This window comes from Kogia breviceps, chromosome 2 (genome assembly GCF_026419965.1).
Source record: "Kogia breviceps isolate mKogBre1 chromosome 2, mKogBre1 haplotype 1, whole genome shotgun sequence".
NCBI classification, from domain to species: domain Eukaryota; kingdom Metazoa; phylum Chordata; class Mammalia; order Artiodactyla; family Physeteridae; genus Kogia; species Kogia breviceps.
In genome coordinates this window covers 27,872,689-27,889,196 of record NC_081311.1, presented here as the reverse complement: position 1 = coordinate 27,889,196, position 16,508 = coordinate 27,872,689, and the positions used below count along the sequence as shown (strand labels likewise).

The 16,508-nt window shown below is 53.4% G+C and overlaps 1 protein-coding gene across 4 annotated transcripts; it reads left to right on the top strand.

Moving 5' to 3' along the window:
• Nucleotides 1-2,613: 2,613 nt before the first annotated feature.
• Nucleotides 2,614-16,158, top strand: SEMA4G (semaphorin 4G). Of its 4 annotated transcripts, none has more exons than XM_067024865.1 (16): nucleotides 2,614-2,736; nucleotides 5,744-6,222; nucleotides 6,317-6,465; nucleotides 6,735-6,797; nucleotides 9,504-9,602; nucleotides 9,705-9,798; nucleotides 9,948-10,061; nucleotides 10,247-10,416; nucleotides 10,500-10,669; nucleotides 10,935-11,079; nucleotides 11,208-11,430; nucleotides 11,831-11,946; nucleotides 12,088-12,248; nucleotides 12,449-12,510; nucleotides 13,877-14,931; nucleotides 15,060-16,158. In XM_067024865.1, exons 2-15 carry the CDS (start codon nucleotides 6,099-6,101, stop codon nucleotides 14,701-14,703), a joined length of 2,517 nt encoding a protein of 838 aa, XP_066880966.1. In that variant the 5' UTR covers nucleotides 2,614-2,736; nucleotides 5,744-6,098; the 3' UTR covers nucleotides 14,704-14,931; nucleotides 15,060-16,158. The 4 variants fall into 4 exon arrangements, with proteins under 4 accessions (XP_066880966.1, XP_058908434.1, XP_066880968.1 ...); XM_059052451.2 differs by having other exon boundaries at nucleotides 12,088-12,263; XM_067024867.1 differs by lacking the exons at nucleotides 2,614-2,736; nucleotides 5,744-6,222 and having other exon boundaries at nucleotides 6,446-6,598.
• Nucleotides 16,159-16,508: the final 350 nt, after the last annotated feature.

Below are 16,508 nucleotides of genomic sequence, written 5' to 3'. Positions count from 1 at the left end.
CATATTTGTGTTCGGTGTTTGTGAAGTACACCAGAAGGTTTTCAAATGGGATCCTCTCATAGCCACCCTATGAAGCAGCCAGGGTAGTGACTTTAGGGGTAAGTAACAACCCACTCAACGACCTTCCTATGTCCCAGGATACAGATTCATGGCTAGGTTAGGATTAACTTCTTGGTTTGATTTTGAATCTCTTTCACTGTCACTATCCCCTTATTCATATTTTATCAGCTTGATTTGTAGAGAGGAGTATTGTCAGTCGAAGGGGCTTCCTATAGAAAGTTCCATTAATTGCTGTTACATCTGATTTCATTAAGTTCAGAGATTGAAGTGGGAGGACAGCAGAGAGAAATGGATTTGGTCTGAATCTATATTATCAGAGATAGTGAAGTAACTGCCCAACTACAGTTTAGCAAGTGCCATGCTGGAACTCAGCATTGTGATTTGTACATTCTGTTCATTTGAAAATGTGTGAGGTTCTGAATCGGCCATCAGAGCACCTTAGAGGAGAAAGCCTTGCCTTGTAGAGTGTACGCAAGTGGGATGCCAAACCGACCACCAAGTCACTTTGGCCTTCTTGCCACCTCCTGAGGTATCTGAGGTTGGCACTGAGTTTTGTGAGAATATGAGGAGCTGTGTCCCTTAGCCCACTGGGCCCCTGCAGTTTAATTTCTCTCCTGTCTGGTACCGTGGGGCTAGCAGTCTTCCTGCCTTCCACTTTCCCCCAACCCACTTTCCCACAAGGACTGCGGATTTATTTTTCATAGCCATGTCTCTCCTGGTCTTCCCAGCTTGGACTTCCTTACTCAATCCATCAGCTCTTTTTTAGGATTTTTTTCTGTAGTCTTTTCTGCACTACTTGCTGACTTTTCCCTTCTGTTTCCTACTAGGAACCTTCTCATCAAATCAAACTCACTTTCCTCTTTCATGCCCCTTCCCTCTGCCTACTCCCCCAACACTCATCTGTGCACAAACTTGCACACTTCTGCCTTTGCTCTGACAATTCCCCTTCAGGTTTACCCTGCTTCCCTCTTCTCAGGCTTTTCCAGTCCTAATTTCAAGGCAAATTGCTTAACCCCTTAGAGCCTGTTTTCCAGTCTATAAAATAGGGCTATTAATCCCTCAGGGTGGAATGAGGCTACAATGAAAAAAAAAAGAAGTTGGACACTCTTTGTAAAAGTTTGTGTACATTTTATTTACTTATTTTGGAATCTTAGTTCCCCAATCAGGGATGAAACCTATGCCCCCTGCAGTGGAAGCGCAGAGTCCTAACCATTGGACTACCAGGGAATTCTGTGTGTATACTTTAATATAAACATCTCTCCCCAGCTATCTCCCCCTCCACATACACACACATCCTATTTACAGAGTGCTGGGGTGGTGGAAGTGTGACGTGGGCCCTGCTGTCTAGCGGTCTGCAGTCACACACAACCGCACAAACTACGAGACTGTATATTATGAAGTGCCAAACTGAGCTTTGGGGAATTCTGAGAAGAGGGATGACATGTCTTTCCCAGAGTCCCTTCAATTAAATAATGGCAGCTACTTTAATCCTGTTCACTCTCAGGCCAGTGCTCATCTGCCTATTCCCCCACCCCCTGCTCCTCCAGAGCTCAGATTCCTAGGCACATGTGATACTCAATTACCTATGACCCTGTGGCCCTCATCATTTTGGTCTTATTCTTGGGCCCATATCGATACTGTCACGGATGAGAGGGAGGATCAGGCCAGATCATGGCTAGAGCTCAGGTTTGATTCAAACCCTAGAGGGGGATTTAATCGGTGGTGGGAAGCTGAGTTTAAGGGAGTTTAAGAGAGTTGGGGAATTGATTCTGAGGAGGCTTCCTAGATTGTTGCTGGGTAAGATGATTAAGCCTAGGCAGAGCAGGATATTTGCCTAGGAGGAGCTCACTGTAAGATGTGGAGTAAGAATGATATTCCAGATGAGCTGGAAGGGAAGGCAGGTGTCTGAGTGACCCAGTCCCCGAGGAGGTGAACCCCAGTTACATCTAAGATTTGGTTGAGTGGACAGGTGCAAATGGTTGTGGCTTATTTAATCAGAAAAACAGCATTTTCTGTGTGCACTTCTGGTCAAGCTGTTACTTCATCCCTCCAAGCCTGACTCCCTTCACCTCCTCAGACCTCAAGCTGAAAGAGCAGGCGGCTGGAGACCCTTGAGCTAGGAATCAAGACACTTCTGCGGTGAGAGCTGCCCCAACTCTTGGTCTCCACCTACTCTGGCCCTCTGCCCTAGGCAGAGAGCAGAAGGAGGTGGCAGGAGCACAAGAAGTGAGCTCCAGATTAGAGGACTGGCCAGAGGGCCTTCGGAGAGTTAAGCCCCAAGAGGAGACGTGTGCACATCCCTAGGAGCAGTCAAGTCCAAGGGGTTCTAGAGCTGAGGGGTGGGAAGGTAGGATCAGCCTTTCGAGGGCGCACGGGTGGTGAAGCCACTACCAGGGGGCGTTACCGGGACCGCGGCCATAGGGGGCGGGGCACGCCAGACACCCGAGGACAGTGTGTGAGCCCTGACCTATAGTGTAGGGTGGGGAGCGCCCTTCCCCGCAATCCACCCTGTTGGCCCCGCCTCCCTGGCCCCTCCTCCCAGGCTCCCGCCCCACCCCCCGGCTCCGCCTCCACCCCGCCCCTCCTCCGGCCGCGGCCCCTTCCTCCAGCGGCTGGTGCTGTGGGGCAGTGGAGCCGCGCACCGCCGTCTCTATAGCCGGGGATCTGAGCGCAAAGGTGAGAGAGGCGTGGAGTGCGGGCGGCGGCGGTGCCCGAACCTGGGGGCGGGGGCCAGGCCAGGCGTTCCCACGTCTACTAAACCCGCCAAGCTAGGCCAGGCCTTCCTCACCGCCAAGTCCCCTGGTCCCGCGTAAAGGCTCTAGAGGGGCGCGGGCCGGGCCTCGGGCCGCGCTGGGCGCAGACCCGCCACCGCAGAGTCGGGAACTGGCGTGGGGAGGGGGCCCGCGTGGCGAACAGTGTTCCCTGGGATCTGGGTCACGTCTCCCAGCGTCTGGCTGCATCGAAGGAGAGCTTGTCCTCGAGCTGCAGCAGTAGAGACTGAGGTTAGACCTGAGGAGAGGAGAGAACCGCGGGCTGTCCGGGATGGAGGAGGGAGGGGGTAGAGGGGGAGGGGCTCTCAGGCCAGGAGGGGACGCCATCCTACTGGGCAGAGGGAGATACCACCTACACTAGGCAGGTGGACATCTGGGATGAAGGTCGAGAGCCTGCCCATCCTACACTGATCCTGTTTGCGGGGTGGCTCCCCCTCCTCAGTTCCCTCCGCCCTAAGATCTAATAGAGGGAAGGTGGTCAGAGTTCAGGGGGCTGGCCCTGGGGGAGGAACCCAAGCTGTGAAACCGGGGGTGGAGCGTGGGATGTGGACTGGAGACCTTGAAGCCTCGTTGCCACTGGGGGAGGGGGTTGGCAGCTCCGCCCCCCCCCATTAGCCCCATCCTCCCTCCCAACTAGTTAAATGGGGGCTGAGAGCTCCTGCCCAACTCCCATATCTAGAACTGCAGTATACATGGGAGTAGAGGAGGACTAAGTTACACATTCCACTGCATCTTTACTTTGCTAAAACTAGGGGCCTCCTCCTGCCTGGGTTAGGTAGCCCCCTCCCTCCCTTACAGAGCAGCCTTGACCCATGCACCCATCCTATTTGAGCATGAGAGGTTAGAAGCTTCCCTCATCACTACACACACACACACACACACACACACACACACACACACACACACTTGGATTCTGGCCTTAGAATTCGGACTTTCGGGAAAGGAGGCAGGGTTCTGCTCTGCATCTCACCCCCAGTGGACGCTGGCAGACTCCAAGCCTGCAGTGAGAACTGGACCCCTGTATGTACATATGCTTGTCTCTGCGTAAATGTAACTGTGTGTTTGAGGACTGTGTGCGTACGCATATAGTTGATCCTTTTGCAAACATGACGGTGCCTGACCCACTATATCAATGGGTTTGTGTGCATGTCCCTACATGTACATGTGTATGTGCAGGACCCGCCTGTGAATAGGTGTACAGTTCTTCATAGGGACACGTGTGGGTTTATAACCCTCCTTGTTAACCCCATAGGCTGGGTGACTTGCTGAACAAATGGGCATGTAAATACAACTTTACATGTAAGTAGATATAAACATGTGGCAGGCCCTTTAGGTGAATGTATGTGTGCACAAACCTCCCTGTGAATGTGTGTGTGCATGACTCTCCTGCAAGTACACATGCTCACAGCCCTCTGATGAATATGTATGTGTGTGTGTACCTATGTGCACGCACATCACCCTCCTCTGGACATATGTGACTCATTTAAACCTGTGTAAGTGTGCCATGCACCACACTCTGAGTGGCTCCTCTGACCTGGGGTGTGTTCCTCTTGCCAATTCTAGAGGCTGATCCCTCCTAGCCATAGGGCTCCCCCGCACCCCCGCTTCTGCACTAAGCAGACAGGAGGCCCAAAGGTAAACAGGTGTGCTCAAAACAGGTGTGCCTCCACAGTGAGAGGTGGGGCATGCGCTGTTTGCCTGGGGCCACTTGCTGCCCCAGCCCCCGCACCAGGGGCCCATGCCCCTTCTGTGAGCCCGGCACTCTCCTCAGTCTACTCATACTCCATTCTCCCCTCTCTGGGCTCTGCCCACCACAGTGGTGACCTTTACCTCTTGAAAAAACCCTCCAAATTCCTGTTCTCCCTCTGGCCAGTTCCCAGTCCCTTCCCTCTCTTCAAGGCCACATAGTTAATATTTGACCTGGAAGGAAAGGGAGAGGCCAGTTGCCCCCCTGGCCTTGTCTGATGAGATTGGGTGGGTCAGGTTTTTCTCCACAACTAGCCCAGCCAAGCCTCAGGAACTTCAGAGATCAGGCCTATTACAGGGATCATATCAGACCTGCCACCTATCCCAAGCCCACCCCCAGCTGGGTGGCATGAGGGAGGGTCCAGGTGTGGGGATAGTCTCCAAGATGTTCCAGGAGAGGTGGCCAAGAGCTCAGGGATCCTATCGTTCACCTTTTACATGTTGCTCATGTCTCAATTAAGTGACCTTGTACACTAGAGGCTCCTGTACAGGTATTACAACTGTACAGCGGCGGGGGCTGGAGAGCAGAGGGAGGCAGATACACCCGAGGTGCCTGTGAGTGCCTGTTTGCAAGTAGGGGCACGTGTGGATGCTTAGCCAGAGGGTATAGTACAGACTCGCATGGGCAGGGCAGAGATGTGCACCCCCTTGTAGAGGAATGCCGAGGAGGAGAAATATCTAATTAAAGAGAAATTCCAGAGGGAGCTTTCAGGCCAGGGAAAAGAAGAAACAAAGGGAAAACAGGACAAAATTTTAAAAGGCCCATTAAGCATCTCTGCCCAGGCCTTCCTGCATAAGGCACCCCCGCAGGCGGCAGGGGCAGCTGCTGCCTGAGTTGGGTCTCCCTGTTGGGAAAAGGCACTCTTCCCTAGGAACCCGAGCTCCACCAAGATGGAGGCCTAGCCAAGCTTCTGACTCGGTCAGAGGAGGGCTGTTACCCTGGGTTTGGGTTGAGGGGAGTCTAGGGTCTTGAAAGTGGACAAGTTCCACCCAACTTCCTGCATCAGAACAGCAAGGGGGACAGAATAGCTGAATCAATCCTCTTGTGGGAGTATCGTAGATGCTGGTCCTCCTCCCTTTGGTACCACCTGAAGTCTGAGGGTAATGCTATCTACTTTCTATCCACACACAGATGAAAGGGCTTTTTTCCTGTTTTTTTTCTTCAGAAAACAGACCTCAGAGAACCAGGACTGGCCCTGCTGTCGGGGCAGGGTGACCCCATCAGTGACCTACAACCCCTCTGTGACCCCACAACTCCCTCTCATCATGCCATTTGTATTTGATGCAGACAGGCAGCGTGTAATCCATCCCTCCTCTTGACCTCTTACCTGGGATTCCATGGCCACACAACCCTGTGATTCCATGTCTCCCCAATTCCAGGACCCTCCCTGGCCCCATGACTCCTGACCTTCTAAGTCACCTACCTGGACCTTAACCCCTGTGACTGTTCTCCCCATCATCCCCTTAACTCTGGCCCTGGCTCCCCTTGGGGGTCTCGTTGGTCTGGGCCTCCCCAGGAAGATGTGGGGAAGGCTCTGGCCCCTCCTCCTGAGCTTCCTCACAGCAACTGCAGTCCCTGGACCTTCGCTGCGGAGACCATCCAGAGAACTAGATGCCACCCCACGGATGACCATCCCCTACGAAGGTTAGACATCCCCAACCTCGAAAGGCAGCAGGAGCCAGGGCTGGGCGTGGGGAGGCAGCCCCAGAGCGGGGCTTATAGCTCCCCCTCTCCCCAGAGCTCTCCGGGACCCAGCACTTCAAGGGCCGAGCCCAGAACTACTCAACGCTGCTGCTGGAGGAGGCCTCAGCAAGGCTGCTGGTGGGAGCCCGAGGCGCCCTGTTCTCTCTCAATGCCCACAACATAGGAGACGGGACTCACAAAGAGGTCAGCAGCCCCTGGAACCTGGACCACCAGAGGGTCTCCAGCTTCATCCAGCTCCTTGGGACCTCAACTTCCTGGAAACCCTGTCAGCATTCCATAGCCTCCTGGTCAGACAGCACTGCCCTTCCTGGCCCAGGTCTCCCTTACCTCCAATACTCTTCCTGAAACTTACCCCCGCCCTGGGGTCCTATCACCTTGTCCCACAGGTAATGGGGAAAGGCAAAGGCATTGGGTTCAATGCATCAGCCAATTCCCTTTACCACCCCCTCCAGATTCACTGGGAGGCCTCCCCAGAGATGCAAAGCAAATGTCATCAAAAAGGGAAAAACAACCAGGTATGTGGTTCGCCCTCTCCCCAGCTCCTTTCCTCTTTCTTTTCAGTGGGGATGTCAGGGTTGGTGGGGACACAGATGGAGAGGTACAGATCAGCCAGTCAGTTGCAGCAGCCACAACAAGCACTGTAAGTGCCACTGGAGTGGCAGGCCCTGGGAGCAGTATTTTTAATCCAAACATCTGGTGACCTACTAGCTTGGTCTGAGACAGCATCTTCATCTCCTCTGGGCTCCCAAATAATAATCATGATAACAATAAGTAGTCTCTAGTAAGTAATGACTTAGCTATTTTCTCATTTAATTCTAAAATAACCCTATGAAATAGTATTATCCTCCATTTTACAGATGAGAAAAATGAGGCTTTGGTCAAGGAATAGCTCAAGTACCCAGTTTTCCGTGGAGGTATATTAGTGAAGTGTCAGCCCTTTCTGGCTAAAGAATAGGGTGTCTGCAGGGGTCCTGTGTCTGGCTATGTAACAGATCCATCTTGAGAGCTTTTTACACAGTAGGTTGGGGTTTTTTTTGGTTTGTTTTTTTTTTTCTTTGGTTTTTTTTTCTTGGCCACGACCAGGGATCAAACCCACGCCCTCTGCAGTAGAAGCACAGAGTCTTAACCACTGGACCACCAGGGAGATCCCTGGGGAGCTTTTTAAAAATACACATTCCCAAGGCCCACTGGCCGGGAGATTCTGATTCAGTGGGTCTGTGGTGGTGTTGAGCCAGCTGCATTTAAAGAGGCATCTCCAGGAGATTCCATCAAAGGCTGCCTCTTAGTATAACATGGGTAGAAAATGAGGCTGGTGAGGCAGGTGGAGCCCAGTTTATGGAGCGCTGTAAACACCCAGCTGGGGGTTTGGATTTTATTCTAGGACAATGGGCACCCTCACCATTTGACACTTTAGAGAGTCTCTAATGTGCAGTGAATCACCTGGGTGTATTATAAATGCAGATGCTAACACAGTAGGTCTGGGGAAGGGCCTGAGATTCTGCAATTCTAACAAGCTGCCAGATGAAGCTGACACTGCTGGTCCCAAACCACACTTTGGCTTTAGAACATTTCCCAAAGCATGTTCTGAGGAGCATTAATTTTCAAAAGAGATGTTTAATAGTTAGATGAGTTTGGGAAATGCTGCATGCTCAATCCCACAATGCACAGCAATACCCTTAAGGCTTTGAGGAGTCCTCAGTAAAGGTAAGTTTTACCTGTGGTTTCCTGCTTATTTGATCACAGAATTCCCCCTCCCAGCTCCCCTGTTTTTTTAATGTAAACATCTTGGGGAAATACTATTATAAGAATATGTATCTGGTCCCAGGCACTAGATGGCTTAAAATAGAGTGAGTCTGGAGGCACGAAAGGCAGTGAGGAGGTTGGGGGCATCATATGGGTCAGAGGAGGGAGGCCTGAGCAGGCCTGTGGAGAGGAGGGATGGATGCCAAAGTACTGCACCTGGTGAGGGAGTGGGATGAGACAAAGAGGCCTGCATGGACTCAAACCCTGGGTAACAGGCAGGAGGAGAAATCATTAACAAGGCAAAGAAGTCAAGAGGGTGGCAGCTTAGGGCATTTGATGGGCAGAGGAGGCCAGTGTGGCTCCAGTAGGGTGAATTAGGCCAGAGGAAGGGGTAGGGCCCTATCATGTAGGGCCAGGAGCATATGGGACTCTATGTTCAGGACTCTGGTGAGTCACTGAAGGGTTTTTAAATACAGCAGCGACATGATCTGGTTTACATTTTTTAAATATGCCTTGGAAAGTGGGTTGCAAGAGAGTGCTGACTGGTAGAATCTCTCTGGAAGGAAAATCCAGACAATGGTAACAGCAGTCTCCTTTGAAGGCAACGAGGATAAAAAGGAGACTGTGTACAACATATCTCTATCTACCTTTAGGATTTTACACTGTGTGCATGTATTCCTCATTCACTGAATAAATAAATCGTTTCTGTAAAGAGTGGCAGAGAGTTGGGAGAGCTGCCAGGTGGTCGCATAGCTGCCCAGGGAAGAGGTGATGGTGGTAATTTGGACTAGGGTGGTGGTAGTGGAGGGGGAGTAGACCAAGTCATGAAACATGTAGGACAAAGAATCACAGAGAGAGACTGAATGTGGGGGTGAGGGAATGGGAAGCAGCAAAGATGACGCCTGGTTTCTGGACTGAGTGATGGGATGGACTGATGAAATGAAGTGGGAAAGACTGGATGAACAGTTTTAAGAGGGAGGACGCAGGTGAGAGAGGGGAAGGGATGAGCCTGGTTTCTGACAGCATGAGTTTGACGTGTCTGTGGGATGTCAGGTGGAGCAATGGCTGGAACCTGGGGGTAGATTTGGTAGTGCCACCCCGAAGCAGGTGTGGGAGCTCCATGACTGGGGGACAGTGCTGAGGAGACGTAAGAGAGAAGCATCTTAGGGTGGTGAGAGCCCTTGAAGCCCCTGAACTGGGGGGTGCAGGGGACTACAGAAGATGCAGGAGAAGCCAGCCAAGTGTGTCAGGCAATCTAAGAGATAGCCAAGGGAAAAGGGGTCATGCCCCCAGGAGACCAAAGGACAGTGAGTTCCAGGGAATAGTCTGTGTTCTGGGCAGTGAGAAAGCCCACCAGGCTCTTGGAAAGAACTATTTGTCCCGTGGGTGGGGGCAAGAGCCAGACCACAAAGCTGGCCTAACGGAAGCAGTCTCTAAGGAGGCCCAGGGCTCACAGCCCTCCCCCACCTATCCCACAGACCGAGTGCTTCAACCACGTGCGACTCCTGCAGCGCCTCAATGCCACTCACCTCTACGCTTGCGGAACTCACGCCTTCCAGCCTCTCTGTGCTGCCATTGTGAGTATGCTGGTCCCTGACCCTGGACTGGTCTGACCTTTGGCAACAACCCTGGCCTATCCTCAGGATCAATGACTTCTGGCCCTTCCTTCATTCCCCCAGGATGCTGAGGCCTTCACCTTGCCAACCAGCTTCGAGGAGGGGAAGGAGAAGTGTCCTTATGACCCAGCCCGTGGCTTCACAGGTCTCATCATTGGTAAGCATGCCCTCCTCCCCACATCAGCCCCTCATCCACAAGCATGCTGTTTGTGGGACACGGATCTCGTTGCTGTGACTTGCCACCCATATGTTATGTGTCTTGCTTTGTGTGATATGTCTCTCATGGCTGGCATGTCCCTGCCTCAGATGGAGGCCTCTACACAGCTACTCGGTATGAATTCCGGAGCATCCCTGACATCCGCCGGAGCCGCCACCCGCACTCCCTGAGGACTGAGGAGGCACCAATGCACTGGCTCAATGGTTAGGAGGACGAGCCACAGGATGATGGGGGGCAGGGGACTATTTCTTCATCTTTACTCCCTTGGGCAGTTGACCATCCCATCCCCATATCCCCAGGTGATCGTGTCTATTCCTGTGTGTTGTTGAGGGCGGTTGGGGGAGATCCCAGCCTATCTCAGAAGCCACCTGAACTGCCTGACCCACAGATGCTGAGTTTGTGTTCTCTGTCCTGGTGCGGGAGAGTAAGGCCAGTGCAGTGGGTGACGACGACAAGGTTTACTACTTCTTCATGGAGCGTGCTGCTGAGGAGGGCTCTGGAAGCTTTGCTCAGAGCCGCAGCAGCCACCGTGTGGCCCGTGTGGCCCGTGTGTGCAAGGTGAGGAGGACTGAGGGCAGGGCCAGGGTGTAGAGGCTGAACCTCTGACCCTGGCCCCTGACCCCATGCCCCTACCTCCCCAGGGAGACCTGGGAGGGAAGAAGATCCTGCAGAAGAAGTGGACCTCCTTCTTAAAGGCGCGTCTCATCTGCCACATTCCACAGTATGAGACACTACGTGGTGTCTGCAGTCTGGAAGCTGACACCTCAGCCCGCACACACTTCTATGCGGCCTTCACGCTGACCACACAGTGGTCAGTGCAGGGACAGTGGGGAGGCGAGGAGCGGGGACAGCATAGGGGCTGGAGCAGAGGTCAGTGAAGATGAGATAGGATCCACTGGAGGGAGGCTGGCTGCAGACAGAGAACTTCAGGCACATCCAGTGGCCTGCTCACCCTCAGGAGAGGCCCTGTGGGCCTGGAGCAGGGATTGGTCAGGGTAACAGTGGGCTCCAGGCCACGCAGGTGGGCAGGCTCCATTCAGTGTGACTCAGCCCCCTCCCCTATGTCCCGTCTCTAGGAAGACCCTGGAGGCCTCAGCCATCTGCCGCTACGACCTGGCCGAGGTGCAGGCTGTCTTCGCAGGCCCCTACATGGAATACCAGGATGGTGTCCGACGCTGGGGCCGCTACGAGGGAGGGGTGCCGGAGCCCCGGCCTGGCTCGGTGAGTGCCCAGGCCTGGGGTCAGTGCTGAGCAGACAGGACCCCTGAGAGGGGCAGGAGGTCTAGCCTTGTGGGGAGGACGGGCAGGTGGCAGAGTCCTGAGGTTCACCACCCTGTCCCCCACCACAGTGCATTACAGATTCATTGCGCAGCCGAGGCTACAACTCATCCCAGGACTTGCCATCTCTGGTCCTGGACTTTGTGAAGTTACACCCACTGATGGCTCGGCCCGTGGTACCCACACGTGGACGGCCCCTGCTGCTCAAGCGCAGTGTGCGCTACACACACCTCACGGGGACACCTGTCACCACGCCAGCTGGACCCACCTATGACTTGCTCTTTCTGGGCACAGGTGCTTCTGACCCCTGGCCTGAGCCCTTTGGTGACTGCTGGCCTGAGTCCTTGATCCCTGTTGACCTCTAGCCCCCTGGATGACCCCTGATCACAAAACCCTGATGACCATTGATGTTGATTCTTCAATGAACACTCACTACCAGTTCCCAACTAGCTCTTGGTGATGGCTTACTCCTGTCACCAACCACAGTGACATTTGACCCTAGTCACTAATGCTTCTAAATCCAATAATTCTTGCCATGACTAGCTTGGAGTTCCCAGTGTCCAGAGGGCCCACTGCTACTGGCCGAATCCTTGTCCCTGACCTCATGACTCCAAGCTGCTCCCATTAGGCTATTGCAGGGGGCTGAGAGTACATTCCACTGTTGGAGTCTGACCTTCTGCCATTCCCATACCAGCTGATGGCTGGATCCACAAGGCAGTGGTCCTGGGCTCTGGGATGCACATTATTGAAGAGACACAGGTGTTCAAGGAGCCCCAGTCTGTGGAGAACCTGGTCATCTCTCCAACGCAGGTAGCCCCTGACTCGTGACCCTCAATATTCCGGCCTTGCCAGAATAAGTGGAGGGAGTGGGGAGGCTGGGCAGTGGCTGTGCGTGTGTGTCTGTAAGTGGGAGTGGGGTGTTGCCAACCAGCTATCCTCTCTGGCTCCTAGCATAGCCTCTATGTGGGGGCCCCTAGTGGAGTCATCCAGCTATCACTGTCCAGCTGCTCCCGCTACTGCTCCTGCTACGACTGCATCCTGGCCCGGGACCCCTACTGTGGCTGGGACCCCAGCACCCATGCCTGCGTGGTGACCACTACCGGAGCCAACAGGTCCCAGGGTAGCAGGTGGGAGGCCATAGTGGGGTGTGAGGGTCCCCTTTGCCCAGGGGATCAGGGCCTGAGCGGTGGAGGAGGGCCTGCCAGCTGCAGGGAGTAGGGGCCAGTTGTTGGTAACAGCTTTACTGACCCTTCCACTGGGGAAACTGAAGTCCAGTTCTCCTTGTTCATAAATCCCAATCTTCTGTCTCCAGGACAGCATTGATACAGGACATAGAGAGAGGAAACCGAGGCTGTGAGGGCAACAGGGACACAGGTAAGTGACGTCACGGATGTGTGTGCGTCTGGCTGCGTAGCCTGTCCTCTTTACCATTTGATGCCACTTGTATGTGCATGTATGTATCTGAATGGCTGTGTCTGTGCTTTCAGCTAGAATGACCCAGCACAGAGTAAGTACTCGACAAATATTTGTTGCAAAAAAAAAAAAAAACTGTAAATAAGGAAACAGGTTCAAGATGTGAAGTTTTTTGTCACTTCTGGAGCTTACAGCCAAGTATATGTGCACAGGCAATCAAATGATCAAACAACCCCAATTAATTACAATTATTTTCTTTGGTTTTTGTTACAAAAGGAATAATTACAACTATGACAAGGGCTTGCCCCAAGGAAGATCAGATGACCAAGCTGATAACTGAAGCGAGAGCAATAATCATAATAATACTCATAGCTAATATATACCGAGTACTTACCATGCACCAAGCACTGACCAAACACTTACATGAACAATTTCATTTATTCTCAGATCATTCCTATGAGAAAAGTGCCATTATTACCATCTCTGTGAGGGGCAATCTCGCTGGGGCACAGAGAGAATAAGTAAACTACCCAAAGTTAAATCAGCTATTAAGCAGTAGGGTCTGAATTTGAACCTGAGCCCAAGCAGGCTGCCTGGAGTTTGCACTTTTGATCACTGTTATGCTCTCTCCCCCAAGTTAACCGGGCAAATAGAGGGCATGGGGGAGGGGGATGACACCCAAGTAGAGGGAAGAGCAGGCAGAGCAAGCTTGGTGTTTGAACGACAAGAGAAGAGGCTGGAGAAATGGGCGGGACTGTGTTGAGGCTTCAAAAGGTCACCCCACTGCTGCATGGAGAATGGATTAGATGGGGGCCAGCAGTTAGGGAAGGAGAGACGTGAACGGGTCTGAGATAGATTCTGGAAGCAGAATCTTAGTGAGGGTTAGATAGAAAGGTGAGGGGGAGAGAGAGCCAAGGGAAACTCAGGTTTCTGGGAAATGGCTGGTAGCACCATACATGGTGATGACAATTCAAGAAAAATACCTGGTGTAGGCTGGGAGGGAGATTTTGGCCTTAGTTCCTGTGACATGTCCAAGAGATGCCCAGCATGTGGAAGATATTCAAATCTGATGCTCAGAAAAGAACTCTTTGTTGGAGGTAGAAATGAGGAATCATTGGCAGACGTCAGGAATTGAAACCACTGAGAAGGGCCAATGTGAACCTTATGTGGGAGCACGAGCACAGAGAGCTTAGTCACTTGTCACCGTAATTCCAGATTCTGTGCTTGGTGCTGGGGACCTAACAGTGAACCACCTGGCTTGCCATCTCCAATGCCTTCCCAGGACAGGGAGGCAATGACCACTTCTCCTGTCCCCCGCTCCCTCCAGGGCCACCACCACCACTGAAGACCCGTTCTGTGCTCCGGGGTGATGATGTCCTATTGCCCTGTGACCAGCCATCCAACCTGGCCCGGGCCTTGTGGATGCTCAATGGGAGCATGGGCCTGAGTGATGGGCAGGATGGCTACCGCATGGGTGTGGATGGGCTGCTGGTAACAGACACACAGCCTGAGTACAGTGGCAACTACAGCTGCTATGCTGAAGAGAATGGCCTCCGCACCCTGCTGGCCTCCTACAGCCTCACAGTGCGGCCAGCCACTCCTGCCCCTGCTCCACAGGCCCCTGCAATGCCTGGAGCACAACTGGCACCTGATATGCGGCTGCTCTATGTGTTAGCCATTGCTACACTTGGTGGCCTCTGCCTTATCCTGGCTTCCTCCCTCTTCTACGTGGCCTGTCTTCGGAGAGGTGGACAAGGACACCGACAGAAATACTCACTGTGTCGGGCTGGCCGGGCAGGGGGCTCTGCTGTGCAGCTGCAGACAGTGTCAGGCCAGTGTCCTGGAGAGGAAGATGGTGATGATGGGGAGGGGGCTGGGGGCCTGGAGGGTGGCTGCCTCCAGATCATCCCCGGGGAGGGGGCCCTAGCCCCGCCACCCCCGCCACCCCCACCACCACCAGCTGAGCTGACCAACGGGCTGGTGGCACTGCCCAGCCGGCTGCGCAGGATGAATGGCAACAGCTACGTGCTCCTGAGACAGAGCAACAATGGAGTGCCGGCAGGGCCCTGCTCCTTCGCAGAGGAGCTCAGCCGCATCCTGGAGAAGAGGAAGCACACACAGCTTGTGGAGCACCTGGATGAGAGCTCTGTCTGAGCCCAGCCTCCCAGGACAAATGCTCTTCCAAACCAGCCTGCCTGCCCCAGGCTGGGCTGCTGCCTCCCCAGCACAGACACCCTACCTTCATCCCCGCAACTCCAGGCCCGTCTCCCAACTTTTTGATGTCCCTGTAGGGCTAGCCAGAGTCAGGCCCAGCCAAAGCCCCCTTCTCAGTCTCCACGGACCCATCTGTGAGCAGCCCAGGCCAACCGGTGCTCCTCAGAGGTAGGTGCTCCCTCAGGCTCTGCAGACCCAGACCCAGCTCCTGTCCCCTTTTAACCTAAGCACTTGGGAGGAGAGGATGCCATCCTCCTGCCCCATTCATCTGCTCAAACCCTTCTTGTTTCTCCCAGGCAGGGCTCTGCAGGTCCAGATGGCCTCAATGTCACCACCCTCTGCATGGCCCTATGTGCTGTATGGTCCTGAAAACAGACAAGATCTCTGCCAGCCACCAGTACCACCTGAGCCCTGTGAACATTCACGTGTGCACGTGGAAGAATGTCTGTCAGCTGGGCTGCAGGGCCCCCACCCCCACCTCCTGGTGCATTCTTATTTCATCCCTTCTTCTGGACTTTGGGTACCCTCCCAATTGCCACATCCCATCCTACCTAGTTCTCTCCTGTAGTCCCAGCCCCGTGTGATGACCTCTTTGGCAAGAGCTTGGGAACAGGCCAGCCTGGGGAGGTAAGACTACTGCATCATTCCCTCTTCTCCCTTAATGTGCAGCCCTTGTAAGTCAGCCTCCTTACCCCCTTAGTCACTCTCAAGAGTGACACAGTTCCAGGCATGGTCTTCCTCATGCACATGTGCTTACATTTCCACTCACACGCACCTTCTGAGCCTCCCCTTGCTGCACTGGACCTGTGTCTGTTGGGTTTGATCCATGAACATTTCAGAGGAAGAGCTCTCTCCCTTTTAGCTGTCCTCAGACACTTCCTTAGGATGGGTGACCAACACTGCACTCAATGAGCCAGCCTCCCTTTTGGGGACCAAACATTTGCTACCCCTAGACCAGAGCAGGGGGAGAAGAGATCTGATGTCTCACCTGGCACATGAAGCCCGTTCTTGGAACTATGCAAAGGACAGAGGCTGGGAGTTTGGATGCTTGGCTGCCACCCCTGTCCTACCTCACCAGGGCACTTTCAGGGTCCAGGGGCCTCTGAAGTCTCCAGGCCCATATGGGACAATCAAAACCTGACTGAGCTCCCCCATTCCCCTTGGGTGAGGATGACTGTTATTTTTGTAGCTGAGAACGTGGAGTCCCACGGATTTTTACTGCCCTTCACCCAACCTCTCCCCCCTCTACCCCACAATGAATGTATTTATTGTAAACCGGCTACCATTCTTTAGGAATGCCCCCGCTCACGACCCAGGGAGGCGGGAGAGGCATGTGACAGAGTGGGGAGGCTGGGCTCCCCCATTGTTGGTTAATAAATACCCTCTTTCCCCACAGCTATGAGTGGTCTGCTTGGTCTAGACTGGTCTTCTCCTGATCACCAGGGGACAGGCTTCTGAGCCTATGGTAAAGGTGCTGCAGGGTTGGCTTTGCTTCCCATAAAACCATTTGCAGAGGAAATTGGGATCCTCAGCTTCCATCCTGACTATCCTGGGCAGGTACATTCCTTTTTTAAAGGCTCTCACTATTTATTGATCATGGTGATAAGGGGATGACAAACAAAATTACAACAGTTCAAGAATTCATACAACAGTTTCTAGGTTTTTATCTCCTGGCTCTCTTTCGCACCATCTCCCCCCGTCCCTCACCTCATTTTTAGCTAAGCCTAGAAGATGCTGCCTATTTA

Coding starts and splice junctions, on each gene's coding strand:
- SEMA4G (XM_059052451.2), top strand. CDS start 6,099: ATGTGGGGAAGGCTCTGGCCCCTCCTCCTGAGCTTCCTCACAGCAACT. Junction 6,223..6,316: donor GATGACCATCCCCTACGAAG/GTTAGACATCCC, acceptor CCCTCTCCCCAG/AGCTCTCCGGGACCCAGCAC. Junction 10,670..10,934: donor TTCACGCTGACCACACAGTG/GTCAGTGCAGGG, acceptor TCCCGTCTCTAG/GAAGACCCTGGAGGCCTCAG.